Below are 22,437 nucleotides of genomic sequence, written 5' to 3'. Positions count from 1 at the left end.
CCTCTCATATTACAAAAGCACAAACCAAACTACAATCTGTAATATCTTTATTGCCATTTTACCTTTTCAGCAGTCAGAACTCTGCTTGAGACTCTGCCCTCTGATGGCCTAGTCCACCCTGGACCACCTGTAGCTAAGCTTTACTATGTTTTTTTTTTCTCCCTTGAAGGATGGATGAAAACTACAGCATTATTCCTCATGGAGTGAACTTCCAGGACCCCATCTTCCCCGACACACCCGAGAACCACCGCATGTTCGCCAGCCTCTTCCAGTTCTCCAACTGCACAGCTGGAACCCAGGTCCACATGTACACTCCTGAGTGGGAGGCCCAAGAAGACAGCCGGGTGAGCGCTCCCTGCCTGATCTTTTTAAAACATACAATTACTGTAGCTTTGCAGCACAAAGCCTGTAATAAAATGGACTCTCAACACTTAGCCTCTCAAACAGCTCTGTCATTTACTCTGAGCAAGGTTTTTGATGATCTTACAGCATTGTAAGCCCTAACTCAGAAACACCATCAATGCCATGGTCATATGAAAATTCCAGGTTGGGCCCATGGACCTGGTGGGAGCCTGTATTTTATAAAATAAGTAAAATAGTAGGAAATAATTCCACAACTGTATGATTTCCTGTATGAAATTGAAAAAAAAAAAAATATATATATATATATATATATATATATATATATATATATATATATTGTTATATCAGCGCTAGGGTTGCAGCGGTATACCATGGTGTGAAAATTGATGGTCATCAAACAATGATAAAACTTTTCGTATCGTTGCAATGCTAATCTGTTGCTGTTTATACAAAAACTTTTTATCTCCATTTTTGTCAGCAGTTTGTCTGGCAGTTTACATTGCATCAATTTCATGATGAATGGACCAATAGAAATGTTTCAAATGTCTTGGGAATAATAAATCTTATCACATTGACTTGCATTGAAAGATAAGAAGGTTCTTGGCTCCTGAAAAGCTTTCACTTTGGAGATACAAGATTTTTCCATGATCATGGCTGTAATATATCAATATATTGCAAATAACTTACATTAAAATTTCAAATCTCTACTAGCCGTCTGCAGCCGATGCTCAGAGAGAGCACAATTGGCCTTGCTCTCTCCAGGGTGGGTAGGTGTAGATGTAGATGGTGCTCTCCCCACATCGCTTCGCTGCTGGCCATCACTGGCGGCTGCGGGCTGGTGCGTTGAAGCCAGGTATGCGGCGCGTCCCTCCATGGGTGTTGGCTGCCCAGTGATGTTGCTTTGATGGCAGTTCGAAAATTGAGAGACTTGTCTGCTCGCGCGTCAGAAGGGGCATGCGTTGATCCGCCCTCACTAGTGCGATGGAGAGGGGGGGTGCGTACGGGTTGGGTAATTGGTCCTAGTCCAAACTGGAGAGAAAATGGGTGAAAAATGAGATAAAATATATAACAAAAAATTCAATCTTGTAATTTTAAAATAGATGAAATTGGGTTTCAACAGCAGTAATATATATATATTTATTATAGATTTTTTTATTATATTAATTTTGGGTGTTTGCTTCTGATTGAACTTGTTGAACTTGTTCAGAGCTTTTAGCTAATTAGCACATAAAACGAGAGGCAAACCCAGCATGAAAAATCATGAGCAAACTCAGAGCGACTCTCCCATTTATACTGGAAAAAAGAAACCCATATAGTATGAACCACCGTCTAAGAGGTTGTGGGCTATGGCTGACAGAACTTCACCAAGCAAGAAAATGAGGACAGCGTGCTGCAGCCTTCTTCCGTCTGGGTTCTTCTAATTTTGCGTTCCAGTGGCTTTCACTAGCTCTGAGGAGAACAAGGAATGTTGTCAGCGAAGAGACAGAGCGCATATGGTGGTTGTATGTTGCTTCCTTTTGGTCTCTAAACAGCTCTATGAGTTCAATGAGTGTGTTCTGCAAGTTCCAAACCAGTGGCGGTCTGCAAATCCATACAGCCTAGCAAAAACACAGGGTTGTGGACTTTCCTCCATACAGTTTATGTCTGGGTCGAGGTCTTCGGAGACTTGGGAGTAACGATTAGAGCTGTCTGACAGGCCGGCTTTGTTTCCTTCAGTGCTTTTTTCCCCCCTCATAATTCATGGGTATATGTTAAACCCCACATTACATGCGCTTACGCTGTTTTTCTAATGCGAGTCTTGTTATGGCAGACAAGGTCTGCGTGTTTCGGCATCACTTTGCTGCGCTTCGTCTCAGGCCCACCTCTCAGCGCAGTCACATTGCTATGTCAACAGCGGCCTGCATGCTGCAAAATCCTGCGCCTGCAAAAAAAATCATAAATCATGGCGCACTCCCAGCTTTCCTTTCAATGACCTTGAGATTTATGTCATGGGAGCTGGTTTCAATCAGGTCCTGAATGGCTATGAAAGCGTTCTGCTTTTGAGTGTCTTAGGTTTCATTAATGAGCTGGTTTCGGTTCATATCAGCAATCAGAAGAAAGGCCGAGGAGAGGCAGACGTCATTGGCGCTTTCGGAATTGCATTCATACTATTGTTAAGGTCAGCGCGAAGGCAGGCTCAGAATGTGGAAAGCAGTGCAATTACACTTACCCCCCCCCCCCCACCCCCCACCCCCCACCCCACACCCCACACCCCACACTCTCTCTCGTACTGTACTGGCCCCTAAGCTGCCTTTATTGAAACTTTAGAATGACAGAGGGTTGAAATTGTGTGTGTTTCCATGGATACATTTCTCAGAGCTTTCTGAGCACACACTTCAATTATTCATGTCCCGCCCACAAATGCATTCTTTGATAGCAGCTACTGCTGTAGGACTTGAGTCAGGTCTCAGACTTAGTGTTTTCTCTATTGTCTTGGACCTTGTAGCAGTTGTATCGAGTGGATGTTCACACTGCACATAGTAGAACAGATCAGTGTGTAGAATCAGAGCTTTCTGTGAGCTTCCATGTTTTTCTTGCTGTATAAAGGTATGTGAGGCTTGTTTCTTGTTGGATGCGCTGTGTTTTTCCCCCCCAAGTGATCATGCAAGTTCTTTCAGAGCAGAGAGTTTTGATCTGATAAAAATTTATATTTATATATATTTTTTTTTTCAGTGAGTAAAAACGAGTGACGTGTTTGATTTTGTAAAACAAGTTAATGTATTTTGTAATTAGTTACATTTTAAAATAAAAGCAACAACATCAGTGAGGTATCAATAGGTATTAACAGAGAAGATTAGAAGTCAATTAAACTGAAAGGGATTCAAAAGTATAGCAAAAAACACAATTAATTAATAAAGAATTGAATAACTTTGAAATTCTATGCATGATTTCTATTGGCTCAGAATCTGCAGGTTAAGTTAATAGCCAAGACTAGTTGATTTAGGGTGTTTTCACACCTGCACTATTTAGTCTAGTTAAATCTGACTAAATCAGAGTTCATCCTTGGTCTGATTCGGTTGGGCAGATGTGAATACAGTAGTCGCACTCAACAACAGTACCAAGCTTGAGAAGAGGCGGCCTTGGTCTGGTCCCAAACAAACTCTGTAGCTCTTTGTTTGTGGTGAAAATGTGATCTGACCCCGATTCGACCCAACCATCAGGCGTACTCTGCAATTTTGAGCTAAACAGCTCCAGTAGTCAGATGTTAACCTGGTATACTACCCAGGTAATTAATTACTACAGCTCGGATGCCATCAAATGCCATCTTTGCAGGTGCTCCATGTTAAACTGCAGAGAAATCTGCACTAGTTCAGAACTCAGGACCTTCTTTCTGCATTTTCTTTCTTGCTTGGTTTGTTGTGAAGCATTTTGGTGAGCTTGGATTTTTCCTTGTGTGAAAAAAGCTCCAAGATTACAGACTCATTAGCTGATTTAGACCAAAGCAACTCAACTATAGGTGTGACAACACCCTTATTCTTGTCTCATTTAGGCTCATTTTATTCTTGATCTTGATTAGTCATAATGTTGGACTTATCTGGGCTTGTCTTTAAAGGTGGTCTACAGCCTGAGCAGCAGTTGGTTTCAGATTTAGATTGAACTTAGTTGATGATATTTGTTTGATTTGAACGTGATTTTTATAAGGCAACATTAGCTTGATGGCAAGTCCAATGGGAATTACCTACCTATTTTAATTTCTCAGTAGGCCAAATCGATTTTCTCCCAACATAAAGGTTATTAAAAAACACTTAGAGCTGTAACGACCCACTGGGGAAGGGTACATTTGTGGACGAGGCAATAATACACCAAGTGTGATGAAGTAAAAGAAGGGGAACTAAAGCACAGAGGGCTGAGGATGGATCTTCCAACCAAAACTCATCCCTCTGAGACGTTCGCATACCTGTAATCAGGTAGTCATGCAGGTGTCGGCAGCATACTGAACAGATCGAGTGCCAGGCGGCAGCTTCTGTCACGAACAATTACCTAGGTATGTTTGTACAAAAACGCCTTCTGTCAAGTGCAGTGGACAGTGTCCAAACACTGAGAGACCGATAGTGCTCCATGTAGGTATAGGTGTGTGATCTCCTCGGCCTGTTATTGTTCAGGGTGATGTTGTTTAGTCTGGTGGCACCATACATTAACCACAGTGTTTAAAGCAGACTCCCATAGGCTACTTCAGGGAAGTAGGTCTAAATATTTCGCAGAGTTTTCCAAGACTTAAAGTAGGTTATACGTTAATTATCCGACATTCACAGCACAGCAACGCTCAGCCCAGATGGTAGCAATACACATGCAGGAAATCTCTGCTTATAGAAATGACCAGGCTGCATCATCTGAGTCAAATTTTCAAGGTTAAGGCATTTAAAACAGACACATGCCAGGCCTGCAAGCAGGACGGTGCAAAATCATGTGTCTAGAAAACTGCTAGATTACAGAACTGTAACTTTTAATTAAAGAAAATGTAAGATTTGTTAATATTTTTAACAAATAATATTGTTAATATTTTTAAATGGGGATTTTCCAGAACAAGCTTTTTTGACCCCCGTTCCGAGTCTCCTAATGCTGAGTTTCAGCCGATACCAAGCTGTTCTATAATGAGACATATTGAACTGATTAAAACTCTTAAAATGACTGTTTTATAGTGTTTAATATCTTCTAATCCAGTCTGATTCTTCTTCCTGACCAATCAGCTCCCAGCTCCTTTACAACACTGCAGTCTGATCACCTCCTGTGTGTGTGTAGTGGTACACACTCTGGACTGATATCTGTTGGTGTTGGTCTACTGGTGAGAAATAACTGGGTTTCTATAGTGTGTGTGTGTGTGTGTTAGCATTAGCATTAGCCTCCACTTGGTTCTGAATGGGTTCTGGTTTAAAAACAGAGAAAGGAGTGGTTCTCCGGTTCTCCCGCTGGTTAAACAGAGCGTTTCAGTGAGAGTTTTATAAAGGGTCAGATATTATGGTCTGTTGTCATGTTCTACTGTAAAATAGCTCCAAACTGCAGAACCTCAACTCCTTTATTTACCTTTCTGAGAACGTCTGCACTGCTGCCTGTGGCTGGGAGCAATGTCCGTTAATGGTGACTTGAGGACACAAGATGGCGCTCTGAACACCGTGGTTAAAACAAAGACTCGGAACGGGATTGCGATTAAAATATACCAGATCTATTAAAATATGCCTGGATCAGCCCTGATCCCGATCCACTGGATCAGATCAGGACATCCCCACTTCTCGTCATTTGTAAGCAGAACTGAGCAAAGGTCTCTTTCGTGCCACTCTGCTCCATATGTTGATGGTATGCAGTTTTCTGTGGAGAATCTTTCAGAAATTGGGGTTGAATGACCTACGCTGACTTGGAATAGAAGCGATTCTGGGCTGGAAGTGAAGCGATTTTCATACACAAGCTTTGAAACATGCCAATGGTCTAAATAGAATTTCTGGTAGACTGGGATTTCTGCCACTGCTGGTAGACCGGTATGACTGTACGCTTCCATACACCTGCAGATTCAGGTACTTCCTTTACACTGCTTTGCGAACCATCTTCCACACATCCAACGAGACAAAACTCTTCTCAATGTCTGAGTCCCATCACACACTCCGCACTTATCTATAGCCCGATCATCCTCGTGCAGAGCCATCTGCAGGAGCCTGAAGTTACTACCATTTTAAACACCTAAGGCGATTCATTTTTTGTACGGGGGGATTATGTTAACAAGTTAAAAAGAGATCACCCAAAATCAGATCAGGTCTCTGTTAGAGGTTTCGGATATTTTCTTGATGCATTATTGTCAGTGTACTCCCCCATGTATTATTACTATGGCAACCAACATGGATAAACTACAGTCTGGCCATACAAATCAGATTTGGTCACGTGTAACTTGTAGCCCAGCAGCGTAAACAGCGCCTAACATTTTGTATGAGTAATGACCTTTTAACCCTGATCTCAGCCAGTCACACTCAGTCATCTCAGTTGATGGATGCTGACAAGGTTCATGCCTTGTTTGAAAAGGTCAGAGGAACCACATGTCTTGAAGCTTTCCATCCAAAGGCCACGCCTTAGGGATCCAAGCCACTTCTTGATTATGCTATGTTGGAATTAGCCAGATCATCCAACCCTGCTGTTTCTTGAGTTCTTGTACGTAGCTCATATGCCAAATAGCACAGAATACAGTGTTGTGCTACGCTTGAGTTATGATGCGAGGAGCCTGGAAAAATGTACGTAGATGCTGTGCCTTCACCCCAAGGTACGGAACATTCTGTAGCCCCTGAAAATTAGACTAAGCCACCATACTTGTGGTTAAGTCTCATATCAAAACCATCAGTGGCTTGCACTCGCTCAAACAAACTCTGCTCCTGTGGTAATAGGAGACAGATACGCTTAAATTAGAAACGCCTGGACTTCCTCAGGTGCTCCCACAGTATATAGAACTAGTTAAGTAGCTTAGGAGTGGACGTATTGCAGCAAGTGATCAGTAAGTTTTTAAAGGTGATGTGTTGGAAAAGCAGGAAAAAAGGACAAGCAAAAGAATCTGAGCCATTGTCACAAGAACCAAATTGTAATGGCTAGCCAACTGGATCAGAACATCTTGGCTGCACTGGTATACAATGCTTAGTACCTACCAAAGGTGCTCCAATAAAGAACAACCGGCAAACCAGTGACAGGGTCATGGGCACCCATGCGAACGCTAGCCAATCTGGTCCGATCCCACAGAAAGGCTACTGTTGCACAAATTACAGAAGAAAACATTTATGCTAGCTAGGGCTAGTAGAGTCTGTTAAAGCCGTGTTGGTTGCACAAGAGGGACCTACACAATGTTAAGTACATGGTTTTAATGCTATGACTGATCCATATATGACATAAGCCAAGTCTGCATGCAGGTGCATCTGAACTTTGCTTGCTTTTTCCCAACAATTGGAATGATGTTGAGTCATTATTTGAGATTTACAGCTGACCTGGACGTTATTTATGCATCAACGTAGAAAAGTAATGTATACACCATGCATCAAAACAAGCCCAGTGTCTGGCATCTGAAAACTCTGAAAGCTATAGTTCAGCTTTTAAGTTCCTGGGCATGGAGGAACAATGAGTGGTCTTGTGTTGGAGACTTTCTGAGAAGCTGGAGTTTCATTTCAAAAGAGGTTGATCTTGAATCAATCCGACCACCACTGGGCCTTAAATCGGATTTGAACTCTTTTCTAAGGGAGGAAATGAACAACAAATGTTCTTGTTTACCTTAAACCATGCAGCACAGATGTGTCAGAGTCCCACTGCCTCCCAGTCTCCTGTTCTCTCTGGGCCTTAGAGTGTGAACATTTGCAGTGCAGTTTGGACCCCGCCTGTGTCCAAAACTGCCCTATTCACTATCCCCTAGGTGTTTGGGTTGGGTTGTGTTTGACATGCTGAATTTGTGTCTGTTCATGTTTAATAGTGTTCGGGCCATTGGCCATGACTTAGAACAGACCACGCTTCATGCTTTCCTGGTTATTATGACGACCAGCTGACAGAATCTGCTGTTTAGCTTATTTCTGCTAAGCTAGGAAATCGATAATGGCATCGTTTGGATAGAGAGGACTTCCTTATTGCCCAGAACTTCAAAGGACACCTGAAACGCTTCCCTGGTGAGATGCAGTCTTATTACTGGTGTTTTGCCATCTTATATGAGGTGAAGCTAGCCTTTAAAAACACTGTAGCCTTTCCATGGTATCCAACAAGTCTGGCCATTCTCCATTGACCCCTCTCATTATATACATGGACTATATGGACAAAAGTATTGAGACATTTGTTCATTCATTGTTTCGTCTGAAATCAAGTGTAAGACACTGAGATGCAGAGCCTGCTATTGGTGTTGTAATTGCCGTGTAATAAGAGGTGATGCTAGCTTTTCTTTAAAAAGGTTAGCGTCAGTGGTTATCTGGGCTACTGTAGCCTTCCCGTAGCATCCAACCAGTCTGCCCATTCTCCACTGACCCCTCTCATGATATATATGGACAAAAGTATTGGGACACTTGCTTATTCATTGTTTCTTCTGAAATCAAGGATATGATAGTGAGATGCAGTACCTGTAAAGCTAGCATTTTTTAAAAAGCTGGTAATTCTGCTCCAGTGTGAACCGTGTGAAGAAATCCCATCCTGAAAAAATAGATGTGAATTTAAGGTTAAAAAGAGATGTGAATCCAGACAGGTCTAAAATATTCAGACGATTTCCATGAAAAACAGCAGGTGATTCAGCTTGTCATTTTTCCAGAGGATGACGGAGAAAAACACAAACATGGGCGATCCGAATGGGAATGAACTTACCGCGGAGCTAATGCTTGCCCCAGGACAAGGGCAGTGGTGGCTCAGCAGTTAGAGCTCCTGGCTATTGATAACAGGGTTGTGGGTTCGATACCCGGGCTTGGCAAGCTACCACTGTTGGGCCCATGAGCAAGGCCATTCATCCTCCCTGCTCCCTGGGTGCTGGAGTTGGCTGCCCACCACTCTTGGGGTGTGTGCTTACTGCCCCTAGTTCACGTGTGTGTGTTTGTTCACTACCACAGACGGGTTATATGCTTCACTTTACCCGATATCAATCTGGTCTAAATATGTCTAAAACCACCCAAGTTATCATCACTCTCCATGTTTTGTGTGTGTATAATGTGTTAAACAGTGGTTTAAAGCACGTCTTATTTATTATCCATTTTAGCCAGTGTTTTACTTCCTTCCTATTTACATCTATCCCGTGCCCTGTTTTATAGCTCCTGTGCTCCACGGTGCAGAAAGCCCTGTTTGAGGAAGAGGAGAAAGTGAAGGATCTCTCCCAGAAGGTCAAGGTCCTCGAAAAAGCCAACAACCACCTGCGGGACAAAGTGAAGAACATGAAACGTCTGTTGAGACAGGCCAAAAGGGAGACCAAGGAGCAGACAGTCCTCCTCAAGCAGCTTCACGAGTCTGAACCAGAGCTTCCACACCCACACCAGGACACCACCCAGGAACAGAAGCCTGCTCACAGGAAGGTCCTGCCTAAAAAGCACAAAAACTAGGGAATGTGCCCTAATAACTGCCAGGGAGTCATGATGACTGCACATAAGGAACATTAGCAGGTCCTTGACAAAAGCTGGACACTTAAAAATAAAGGTTCTTATATGGTTCTTGGCTTCAAATCTTTGATTGGTGGAGATTCTTCACGGTATGAGGGTATTCTTCATCAATTTGCACATTTTTCTCACAAGGGAACCACAAGTTATGCTATGGCACTGCTCTAAAGAAAGAACCCCTTTTGGGACCTTTATTTTTAAGAGTGCAGGTCTGTCTATGTATAATTTTTGACTAGACTTTAAATGGTTCTAATGTTTATATGTAATGGACTGAGTTGGTGTCATCCTAGCATTACTGCATCCAGAGGATAGGCCTAGTAATCAGGCTGGTATGCTTGTTTTATTCACGTAAAAATTCATGTAACATCTCAGTATGAATATTACAAACTTCAACATAGACTTCACATAAAAGACATATCCTCAATACTGTGCACTATCATTATCATATGATATACTTTCCTTACTTTTGTTACTTTTTGAACACAGATTTCCTGTTATTGTAACCATTTCAGTAGATCAGTTGTTAGGTCATGGTCAGAGGCTAATGGCTATACACAAATAGAGGCCATCAGGAGGCAGCTATAACATTATTCAGTGACTTGTCCAATCAGAGGTCCAATTCAGATATATAAGCCCTGTTCATACCTGCTATTAGCATCCGTCTGATATTTGTCTAACCATAAGTGGACACTGGTCTCACGTCTAGAAGAAAGGTACCATGCATGTCACCCTCTGCAGTTGTGGTCTGCATGCATATTTACAGGTTCAGTTCTTCGTGGGATGGATTACACAAGATCATAGAACCATTCTCTTGAGATTCTGCTTCATGTTGACATGATTGTATCACGCATTATCTGCAGAGCCATACTCCAAATCCCCTGTTCTACTACATCCCAAGGGTGACTGAGAAAGCTTATGAAAGCTGTGGCATCCAAGCAATGATTTATTGGGATTAAGAGATCCAGAGTGTGCCCAGAAAACCTTCTCCACACCCTTACACCCCCTCCACCAGCCTGGAAGGCTAGTTGGGTGCAAGTATTCATGCTGTCATGCCAAATTCTGACCTTACCATCTGTGTGCCAGCCTGCGTTTTCCAGTCTCCAGCTGTTCAGTTTTGGTGAGCCTGTGCCTCTACTGCAGCCTCAGCTTTCTGTTCTTGGCTGAAAGAATTGAAACCTGACATGGTCTTCTACTGTTCTTATTATTATATTATTAATATTATTGTACAGAGTGCTTATCTGAGCTACCCTAGCCTCCCCATACCCCTCTCATCAACAAGTACACTATATGGACAAAAATAATGGGACACCTGCTCATTCATTGTTTCTTCTGAAATCAGGGGTACTAAAACGAGGTAATCCTGCTTTTGTTGAAGTAACTGTGTCTACTCTACACGCATTGTTTCTAGAACATTTCTGGAATGTTGCTGTGAGGATTTGATTGCATTCAGCAACAAGAGCATTAGTGAGGTCAGGATGTTGGATGATCACCACCTCACCTCATGCCCAACCCCTCAGCTCTTTCCAAACGAATTGGATGGAGCACCATCCATCATTCCAGAGAACACAGTTTCACTGCTCCACAGCTCAATGTCGGGGGGCTTTATATGCCTCTAGCCCATGCCTGGCATTAGGTTCATGGTACCAATAGGTTCGTGCTTATCTGATCCAGAGAGTTCAATTCTATTGGCAGTGCTTCTTTACAGGTACTAGACATTGATGCCATGTAAAGTAGCTAAAGGCATTCTTTAGAAGCGGTGTCCACAAACATTTAGACATGTTGTGTAGGTCCAGATGCCACAGCATCACTGCCCAAGACATTTGTTAATGGCAGGTGTGAACAGGGCCATAGTGCACCACATTGCGTGAGCCTTCATTGGATGCCCTATACGTTATTCCTGCATTGTAAATTTTAGTGGAGTGTACGATGTATGAGATACAGCCATGAGTATCTGGCACTATCAGGTAGGCCGCACTATTGAAGATGCAGGTTCCAGTACTGCACAAAAGAATGCCAAGAGTCCACAGTGTTTGACCATTTATGGCTGAAATGAAAAATGTTTTCATCGATTCTCAAGCCATGGTGCACTATAGACCCAGCTGACATGGATTCTTGACATGTCTGGATTTTGTTTCACATTCCTTTTTTCTTTTTCTTTTTTTTTCAAAGGCCTCTCAACTCCTGTTTTAAGACTCCGAGCTGAGTGAGTGTTTTTGTACTTATACTGAGTGAAAATGATTTTTATATTTGCAAACAGGGCGCTGAGCGCTCCATAAACGGAACCACTACTCAGCGAGGCTTTTTTTATGGCTAAAAAAGAGGTTCAGCATTTAGCGAGCGATGTTTCTGATCAGGATTTGTTACATTGAATATGTTAATTTTATTAAAAACAATGAAATGTAAACCATGTGGTTTCTTGTACGTTTAACATACTCACTTGTATGCCAGTAAAGAATGAAATAAACTTCCAGTTTTACTAAAAACGTTTCTACAGTTGATATGTTACCTTAATCATTTCTGTTCTTTGGGTAGAAGGATTAGGTGTGGATACTGCACTTCTATTAGAAGACTCCACATGCAAGCGTACGTATGTGATAAAGTATATTTAACAGTTGGGTTGCACTTTATTTGGAGTGGTCCTCTGTAGATGATTAATGAACAGAGTAGCAGTAACAACAACAGCATATTAGTGAAGAACCTGAATACACGGAGGGATACATCCTGAAGATCTTCTTGTGATGACTTACTGACATTCAGTAAATTTACTGTTGATATGTCATGTAGACCAAGATCAAGTAGACCATATATCTTTCTTCTGTTAAGCAAAACCAATCCCAGCCTTACCCTAATCCTAACTATCCTCCAGGCCCTAACTCTAACCTCAATCCAAAACCTAATCCCAATCCTCATGCCTGCCCTTACCATAATTTAACCTTAACCTTAACCTCAAACCAAAACCTAACCCTCATTCTGGCCCTGATCTTAACCTTAACCTCAAACCAAAACCTAATCCTGACCCTCATTCTGGCCTTAATTCTAACCCTAACCTTAACCTCAACCCAAAACTTAATATTTACTATCATCCGGGCCCTAACCCTACCCCTACCTGAACCTCACACCAAAACCTAATCCTAATCCTCATCCTGACTCTAATCCTAACCTGAACCTCAAACCAAAACCTAATCGTAACCGTCATCCAGGCCCTAATCCTAACCTTAACCTCAACCCAAAACCTAATCCTAATCCTCATCCAGGCCCTAATCCTAACCTGAACCTCAACCCAAAACCTAATCCTAACCCTCATCCTGGCCCTAATCCTAACCTGAACCTCAACCCAAAACCTAATCCTAATCCTCATCCTGGCTTTAATCCTAACTTTAACCTTAACCCAAAAACTAATCCTAACCATCATCCTGGCCCTAATTCTACCCTTAACCTCAAACCAAAACCTAATCGTAACCCTCATCCAGGCCCTAATCCTAACCTGAACCTCAACCTAAAACCTAATCCTAACCATCATCCAGGCCCTAATCCTAACCTTAACCTCAACCCAAAGCCTAATCCTAATCCTCATCCTGGCTTTAATCCTAACTTTAACCTTAACCTTAACCCAAAACCTAATCCTAACCATCATCCTGGCCCTAATCCTAACCTTAACCTCAAACCAAAACCTAATCGTAACCCTCATCCAGGCCCTAATCTTAACCTGAACCTCAACCTAAAACCTAATCCTAACCATCATCCAGGCCCTAATCCTAGCCCTAACCTTAACCTCAACCCAAAACTTAATATTTACTATCATCCGGGCCCTAACCCTACCCCTACCTGAACCTCACACCAAAATCTAATCCTAATCCTCATCCTGACTCTAATCCTAACCTGAACCTCAAACCAAAACCTAATCGTAACCCTCATCCAGGCCCTAATCCTAACCTTAACCTCAACCCAAAACCTAATCCTAATCCTCATCCAGGCCCTAATCCTAACCTGAACCTCAACCCAAAACCTAATCCTAACCCTCATCCTGGCCCTAATCCTAACCTGAACCTCAACCCAAAACCTAATCCTAATCCTCATCCTGGCTTTAATCCTAACTTTAACCTTAACCCAAAACCTAATCCTAACCATCATCCTGGCCCTAATTCTACCCTTAACCTCAAACCAAAACCTAATCGTAACCCTCATCCAGGCCCTAATCCTAACCTGAACCTCAACCTAAAACCTAATCCTAACCATCATCCAGGCCCTAATCCTAACCTTAACCTCAACCCAAAGCCTAATCCTAATCCTCATCCTGGCTTTAATCCTAACTTTAACCTTAACCTTAACCCAAAACCTAATCCTAACCATCATCCTGGCCCTAATCCTAACCTTAACCTCAAACCAAAACCTAATCGTAACCCTCATCCAGGCCCTAATCTTAACCTGAACCTCAACCTAAAACCTAATCCTAACCATCATCCAGGCCCTAATCCTAGCCCTAACCTTAACCTCAACCCAAAACTTAATATTTACTATCATCCGGGCCCTAACCCTACCCCTACCTGAACCTCACACCAAAATCTAATCCTAATCCTCATCCTGACTCTAATCCTAACCTGAACCTCAAACCAAAACCTAATCGTAACCCTCATCCAGGCCCTAATCCTAACCTTAACCTCAACCCAAAACCTAATCCTAATTCTCATCCAGGCCCTAATCCTAACCTGAACCTCAGCCCAAAACCTAATCCTAACCCTCATCCTGGCCCTAATTCTAACTTTAACCTTAACCTTAACCCAAAACCTAATCCTAATCCTCATCCAGGCCCTAATCCTAACCTGAACCTCAACCCAAAACCTAATCCTAACCCTCATCCTGGCCCTAATCCTAACTTTAACCTTAACCTTAACCTTAACCCAAAACCTAATCCTAACCTTAACCTCAAACCAAAACCTAATCATAACCCTCATCCAGGCCCTAATCTTAACCTGAACCTCAACCTAAAACCTAATCCTAACCATCATCCAGGCCCTAATCCTAGCCCTAACCTTAACCTCAAAACAAAATCTAATCCTAACCCTCATCCAGGCCCTAACCCTACCCCTGCCTGAACCTCAACCCAAAACCTAATCCTAATCCTCATCCTGGCCCTAATCCTAACCTGAACCTCAACCCAAAACCTAATCCTAACCATCATCCAGGCCCTAATCCTAACCTTAACATCAGCCCAAAACCTAATCCTAACCATCATCCAGGCCCTAATCCTAGCCCTAACCGCAACCCAAAACCTAATCCTCATCCTGGCCCTAATCCTAACCTGAACCTCAACCCAAAACCTAATCCTAACCATCATCCAGGCCCTAATCCTAACCTTAACCGCAACCCAAAACCTAATCCTAACCATCATCCAGGCCCTAATCCTAGCCCTAACCTTAACCTCAAAACAAAATCTAATCCTAACCCTCCTCCAGGCCCTAATCATAACCTGAACCTCAACCCAAAACCTAATCCTAAACCTCATCCTGGCCCTAACTTTAACCTTAACCGCAACCCAAAACCTAATCCTAACCCTCATCCTGGCCCTAATCCTAACCTGAACCTCAACCCAAAACCTAATCCTAAACCTCATCCTGGCCCTAACTTTAACCTTAACCGCAACCCAAAACCTAATCCTAACCCTCATCCTGGCCCTAATCCTAACCTGAACCTCAACCCAAAACCTAATCCTAAACCTCATCCTGGCCCTAACTATAAACTTAGCCTCAACCCAAAACATATCCATCATCCTGGCAGCAAAATAGGTGTGTGAGTAGAGGTATTTTAAGGACAGGTGGAAGCTGGTGCTTGATCGAGGTGAAGGTGACATAGCATTAGAGTCTTCTAACAGATCTTTCACTGAGCTTCCATATCAATTCACACCACATGTTTAACCTGATTTGTCCTCCAGTCAGAACTGAACCTGTCATGAGAGGGACTGATCAGTTGTTTCCCTGCCTTTGTTCTGCCAGCCCACCCGAGGCAGCGGATCTAAGATACAGTGAGGAGTGAACAAATGAAACTCCTCAGATCCTCAGATTAACACCTACTCCCGCAGCTACGCCACGACAGCACAGATTTACAGATACGGCGTCTCAACTGGCCAAAGAGCCACAGAGACTGTAGGTCCAGTGAAGGAATGCGTGCCTCTTTTTTTTATATATCTGTTCTGTCAGGATTAGTAAATCTCACACTGTCTTTGAATGTGCTCATTTCAGAATCTGTGGTTTCCATTAAAGCCATTATGAGGCCTGTAGTGATATATGGAGCCGATACAATTTCATTTCACGCTAGACTTAAATCCCATTTGTTCTGGGAGCTGAGACAGCCGAAGAACATTTGAGAGACAGCACTGGCGTCCATTCCTCACTTGGTGACCGGTCTCTGAGGTCATGCATAGGAAAGGCAGACTCTGATCTTGCCATCTCCTTTGAGAACTTACTGGTCACTCCTTCTACAGAAGCTGGAAGCCTTGGTGTAGTCATGGATGATCAGTTATCGTTCTCAAGCCATGTTGCAAACGTAAATTCGTCATGCAGATTTCTCCTGTACAACATCCGGAGAATTCGACCCTTCCTCTCTAGAGAGTCATCCAGGTGCTCTGGATTCAGTCTCTCGTCACTTCAAGACTTGACTACTGCAGCTCTCTTCTGGCTGGTCTCCCTCTGGGCACCATCAGACCCCTACAACTTATCCAGAATGCAGCGGCACAGGTCGTCTTTAACGTTCCTAAATTCAGCCATGTTCATCTCCTCTGCTGCGTTCTCTCTTCACTGGCTTCCTGTAGCTGCTGCCCAGGTCATCAGATTCAAAAACCTGACTCTGGCCTACAAAGCCAAGAACGGACCAGCCAGCCCCTCCGTACTTTATGGCAATGGTCAAAAGCCGATCTGCACCAAGAGCCCTTCCAGCTTCAAGTACGGTTCGGCTCGACCCGCCATCCCTCAAAATCCACAGAAGACGAGCGTCCAGGCTTTTTTCTGTCCTGCACCGAAGTGGTAGAACGAGCTTCCCCTGGGTGTCCGAACAGCAGAGTCCAACGCTCGCTGTCTTCAAACCCAGACTGAAGACCCTGCTATTCTGAGAGGACTTTGGTGAATAGCAGAGTACTATGGTCTCCCTACTGACTTGTGTTTAGTAGAGTCTAAACTTAGAGGTATATTCTAACGAGGTTTTTCTTGGGTAAATAGCAAAGCACTTTTGTGCGTCTGCTAAATGCCTTAAATGTAAGTGTAAAGTACTTGTACTGAAAGAGCTAGAGGGCTGAAATAGACTTGTTGGTGTGCGCTCTTAAAAATAAAGGTTCCTGAATGGTTCTCTAGGACCCCAAACTCTTTGAGGTTTGGGTTGAGGTCTCTAAACATAACATTGCAGTGCAGTGCACACTGGAGAACATACAAGGTGGAGAACATACATTTTTTATGAATCTTAAAGTCTCCAATATATAAAACCCAAATGATACAGAAGGAATGTCCCCCGACAGCCTGAGAAATCGACTGCCCTGCAAAATAAGAAAGGGCTTCCTAAGACCGCATTCTCTTCAGTAAATGTCGAACAAAGTTGGGCGCATTCCCTCAGAAACAGCACTCTCCATTCTGGAATTCACTTGGCAGGCCACCATCCCCAGTCATTTTTTCTCCACACAGTTTCCAGAGCAGATATCAAACCCAATCTTTTCCATATGTCCAACACGAAAAAATGAGAGGGGGAAAAATGAAATTTTAAATGACTACCTTTACAACGTCTTTACAGTCTGTTGCTTCTCGATCTGAGCCAAAGAGCAGCAACAGATCACTCTCTACGAGATGGAGAACACTGACAGACGTTTATATACTCTCTACACGTCCATGTAACCCCTGATGGAGTGAATCTGACCTTTCAAAGGGGAGAAGGGTGGCAGGGTGAAGGACATGCTCCATTCCGCTCCTCTCAAAACACTACATCATACTCGGCACCGCACAGGAACCCATCCCGGCTCTGTGGACTCTCTCCAAAGATGATATACAATCTTGGCCTTCTTAGCGCAAATGCAGTATACACACACATGCAAGCTGCAAAACAGATGTCCCACAACAGCGCCTACCGTGTGGTGGTCCTCCTGAGAGAATTTCTGTCTAAGTAGACATGTTCAATTTGAGCGGCTGTTGTTGTTGTTAAGTAGCGCACTTGTCATGAATTCTGACAGATTTCAGCCGAGATCATTTAATAAGCACAAATGGCTCCAGCTTCAGCTTTGAGTAAGCAACCTTTCATTTGTGGAGATGAAGTAAATTGCAGGAGGAATACACAAAACACAGAGCCTGGATAAGCAGACTAACTTCAAGCTGGTTTGACTGCAAACTGTGTGATGGTCATGTGTTCATCATGTCAGATTGTACCCTGAAGATTCTCTGAAATTGGCCATTCTGCTTGGCTCCTTGGTCAGAGCAACATCATTTTCAACCTTTGCGGTAACCATCACTGGTCAGGAACAGGCCTGGACTCAATCCCTGCTGTCCTTCTTCAAGTCTGCATTGTGGTGACATCTAGAATGAGTGGACATAGATGCCAAAAGACCTCGGGTCTCTTGGGGTCTGATTACACCTGGCATTATCTTTAGCATTTTGTATCTGGATAGTATCTTGTACATCATTTTCCTTTTACTTCCAGTAAACAGCAGTTTCTCATCAAAACAGGTCCAGTTTACACCGTTTTTACACCATTTTTTACACGGATTGACAAAAATGCATGGGTAAACAGGCCGTATGTATTGGCTGTGTATCAGAAATGAGCTGAATTTTGATTGGTTTATATGAACTAAACATATAAACCAGACGTTATTCCTGCCTTGTGCCCAATGGTTCTAGGCAGGCTCTGGACCAACCATGACCATGGCTATGCAAAAGCTTATGGAAAAATGGATGGATGGAAGCCTGGGTCTTGCATCACATATCTTAACTACAAATCTTAAAAACTGGTGGGATCATACAATCCAGGGTCTAGCCACAGCATGCCCCACCACTGGGGGAGAGGTGAGGGTCGTCCTAATCACCCAGTGAGAGGAAGACCAATTGTGCTCTCTAGGACTCCTGGCCATTGATGGCTGTAGCATCACAAGCGGGCCAGTGGAGCTGGCGGGACTTTGCCTGCAGAGGGTTAATTTAGTGTCTCCCACTCTTCTGCCTCACTGTGGAACTTACTCAATTCTTAGAAGATGGTCTGATAGCCTCCTTAGCTTCTTGTCTCGCTCTCTACCCACATTGCCTGTCGAAACCCAGGCATAAATCTAACCCAGCCCAACAAAGTTAAAGTTATGCCCAGTGGAAGAGTCTAAAGACCCTGCCCACATCTGGTTCTGTCCATAATTACCCCATAATTCCCAACAGTATCCAGGGCTTCCTCCTCTGAAGAGGAACCCGAACTCTTCTGTGTTTTTTTCTGATTAATAACAGCCCTGTAAAAGCTGAGATATGCTTTGGTCTCTGTCTTGGAGTGGCCATAGTAATTTTCCTGCATTCCAGCACACTTGCTGGCTCCATGCTTCTTACTTTTATGGCAACATTTTATGGATCACTAAATGTTTTGTGGCGACTATGAAACATTACGTGATTCACTGCATGGATGGCTCACGGTTGCTGAAGAATAATTTGAACATTTCATAAAAGTAAAAAATGACCACCTTACCAGGTGTCTTGGAGCACTTCTCGTGAGGGTTACTCCAAATCTCAAGCATCCAGTCAGTCTTATTGCTTCCAGTGTCCTCGGCGTCAGAATTGTGAGAGCATTTTTTGGAAGTATCATACAGTTGTTCCAGAGGTTCCTTGATGACTATTCCATCTTTCTCTCACATCATGAATCCAGGAACCCCAGAAAGAGGGGAAAATAGGCTCAGTCTGTTTGCCAAAGTAAGTTCTACCTCCATGAAGCAACACTCAACTTGTCTACGATGAATAATTAAGAAATATCGATGGGTACACATCGGGCGAAGCACACTGGTAGAGGAACCTTGTGTGGAGTAACACTGCCATTTTTAGTAACATCTCCTTCACATCTGTCAGAGCAGTGCTGCAGACGATCCCTGAGGATTTAGCTTTTGACAGATGCCATAAAAGGTGAACTCCAGCAGCACTGTGGAACAAATGCGAAGGATGGAGCCAAAATGGGCGGCCATATTGAACTGAAGGACTTTTATATCTAGAATTCAAAGCAAATAAAGCAGGGAGGCAAGAGTGTAGAATAACAGATGGGTAATGTTCAATGTCTTACTTAGTAAGTTTGGGTATCAGTGTTTTCTATTAAAACCCTTGGCAGAGGGGCTCCGAGTGGCTCAGCGATCTAATGAGCCACCACTACCGCTCAGCATCGCTTCCATAGTGTTACAGGTGGTTGCCTTGGTAGCAATTCTGGGTGAGGATGGTGACCGCTGACCTCGCCCAGCATTGCTACCAAGGCAACCACCGATAAAACTCAGGTTCAACCCAGCATCGCTATCATAGTGGTGACATTGCTGGTTGACCTCTGGCCTTATCACTGCTATCGTGACCATCTCCGGCCTCACCCAGCACTGTTACTGCAGTGACCACCGGCATTGCTCAGCATGGCTACCGCATCAGTGACCGGCCTCGCGAAGCATTGCTGTCGCGACGGAGACATTGCTAATCCTGCGTTAGTAACGAGCCATGTACATGAGGTCCTGGGCCTTCTAAAAACTAGGGGCCAAGGCTTGATTCCTTTACCAGGTAGGGTCACACTTTTTCACAATAAGGAGCAGATATTTTGGTCCCAAACTTTCCACTGTTGAAACACCACTGATGTTTCAATGCAGCCTAAACCAGTTCTGTCTGGGTTTTTTTGGGAGGAGGTGTGATTTTAACTGATAAACCTGATAAAAGCCTCAAGCCTCGAACCTCAAGCCATCCAACCAGATAAATATGTGAGTCTTTAATCAACCACAGCAACAGTATCCCAACAAACACGTCTCGGGTTCCTCTGGCCCTCCCATAGTGATGTTATTTGCTGTGACTCGCAGCTCTGAAGTTTTCCCATGAAAAGCCTGTGTGAAAGCAGGTTATAAAGGCTTTGTGGTGGTTCGGTCCTGTAACTCCTCTGTCGAGTCCATTTGGCAGTGGTTGAGCAAAGCGTCTGAATACATCACAGGGTAATTAAAAACTATTTGGGGGGGAAGGTCGGGGGGAGGGGGCAGAGTTTCGAACAAATAGAGTCTGGTAACCCCTAGGCCCCTGCTCCTCTATCCAACAGACAATGAAGTGGCCCGACTGCCAAGAAAAGCAGTGAAACAAGCTAGGTCTTAAATGCGGAGCTGCGGGGCAAACAAGAACAACATGGCATAAGGCTCATTAAGGATCCAATGACGCCATGGACCAGTGCCAGGCTGTGCGATGCGGCTGCGTATGTGAGAATTACAGCGGATCTGTTGCACATATGACCGGCATTCTTTCCAATACAATGTATGTGCATGTGAGTGTGATGGTGTATGTCTGTCTGTGTGTGTGTGTGTGTGTGTGTGTGTGTGTGTGTGAGAGTGTAGATCCTGGCACGCCTGAATGTTTCTCAGTCCAAAACACCTCAGACATCTCAAGAGCCCCAGCAATAACACGCAGTCTCTTTCAGATGATGCGAGTAACAGATTTTACTTTAGTTTGTGATTTAATAAGAAGAGATGTCGGTCTCCTCCGAATTCCATACGGTCATCACTCATGAGCAAGAAAGCCGGGGAAGGCAGGCTAGGTCTCCAGCTTCTCCAGCAGGTTTACATAAACAGCAACAGTTCATTAAATAAAATGTAACTGAATCCACTGCATCGACTGTAGCGCTGCCCTCAGTTATTGTAAGGATGAAAACATATGATATGCACTGATCAAACTTCTCTAAGCATGATGTACCTAGATAAAGAGCAGCATTAGACCATTAGACACACCATAGAAGTGTGTAGGCTTGGGCTACAGAGATGATGGAGTCATTGGAGAGCCACATCTGTGCTTAGTTGACTAAAAAGAAACATTTATACTAAAGGTAAACAAGCCTGATGACAATGAGTACCATATTGTTTCAGCAGAAAGTCATTCATTTGTTAATAGCCTGTCAAAACTTGAATGTCAGTTAGCCTCTCGGGTAGCATAGGGCAGGCCAAAATGTTTAGCTTTAGCTTTTAGGCTGGAGTGAAATAAACTTCTTATTGCTTGCTTCAGTCCATCACAATAACAGCATATCTGTCCTGATAGTTAAACCTAAAAAAAAAACACACCTACAAATCCACTACTGAGAGGACTGTTCAGTCCAGTCATCCCTCAGAAGATCACAGTAAGACACTTATTAAGATAAAGGGCCGATCAGCACAGTGGTTTATCAGTCTACTCAGGCTTTAGTAGAGCTCAGTAACACTGAGATAAATAACTGATCAGCACAGTGATTTATCAGTTTTTGTAAATAAACTGTTTATTGAACTCTTCTTTTACGTTTTATGCATCTTTGAGAATCTGATTTATTTTAGTGATTTATTATCATATATTTTTTTTTTGTTGTTGTTCAAAATAATTCATTACATAATAGTGAAAAGCAGATTAAATGACAGACATGGTGGCCAGTCAGAGTACTGTGGAAGGGGGATTTACACCATCAGGGTGCAGAGAGGTCCTTTACAAATGCCAAAGACTTTTCAGTATACTTTTTTTTTTCCAGTGAAAGCTTTAAATTAGCTGGCTGGATTCCTCCGGCCTCAAATGTTAATAGCTTTACCACAGTGGCCATTGAGTAAATTGTAGAACTAAACTCCTCTGTGGGCTGTCCTAACTAAAATAACACACACTGCACTCCCATACATACAGAATTGTTGGAGAGACTGCTGATTGTGCTATATAAGCACTAAAAAGTTTTTGTTAAGCAGCTGATCAGTGAAAACTGTTTATTGTATGGTTGAAAAGTAGCCTACAATTGCATACAGAGAATG

At 43.2% G+C, this 22,437-nt stretch overlaps 1 protein-coding gene across 1 annotated transcript in view; it reads left to right on the top strand.

Annotated features, from left to right (window-relative positions):
• Positions 1 to 11,859, top strand: part of ccdc3b (coiled-coil domain containing 3b) — a 30,369-nt gene extending 18,510 nt beyond the window's left edge. Inside the window, exons 2-3 of the mRNA XM_072666090.1 lie at positions 170 to 344; positions 9,135 to 11,859. Of these exons, the coding sequence (XP_072522191.1) occupies positions 170 to 344; positions 9,135 to 9,419 (460 nt within the window). The 3' untranslated portion in view covers positions 9,420 to 11,859. The remainder of the gene's footprint in view (positions 1 to 169; positions 345 to 9,134) is intronic.
• The last annotated feature ends 10,578 nt before the right edge of the window (positions 11,860 to 22,437 follow it).

This window comes from Salminus brasiliensis, chromosome 21 (genome assembly GCF_030463535.1).
Source record: "Salminus brasiliensis chromosome 21, fSalBra1.hap2, whole genome shotgun sequence".
In the NCBI taxonomy this organism is placed as follows: Eukaryota; Metazoa; Chordata; class Actinopteri; order Characiformes; family Bryconidae; genus Salminus; species Salminus brasiliensis.
Note: the sequence above shows the minus strand (reverse complement) of the source record. Positions and strands in the feature narration are given on the sequence as shown.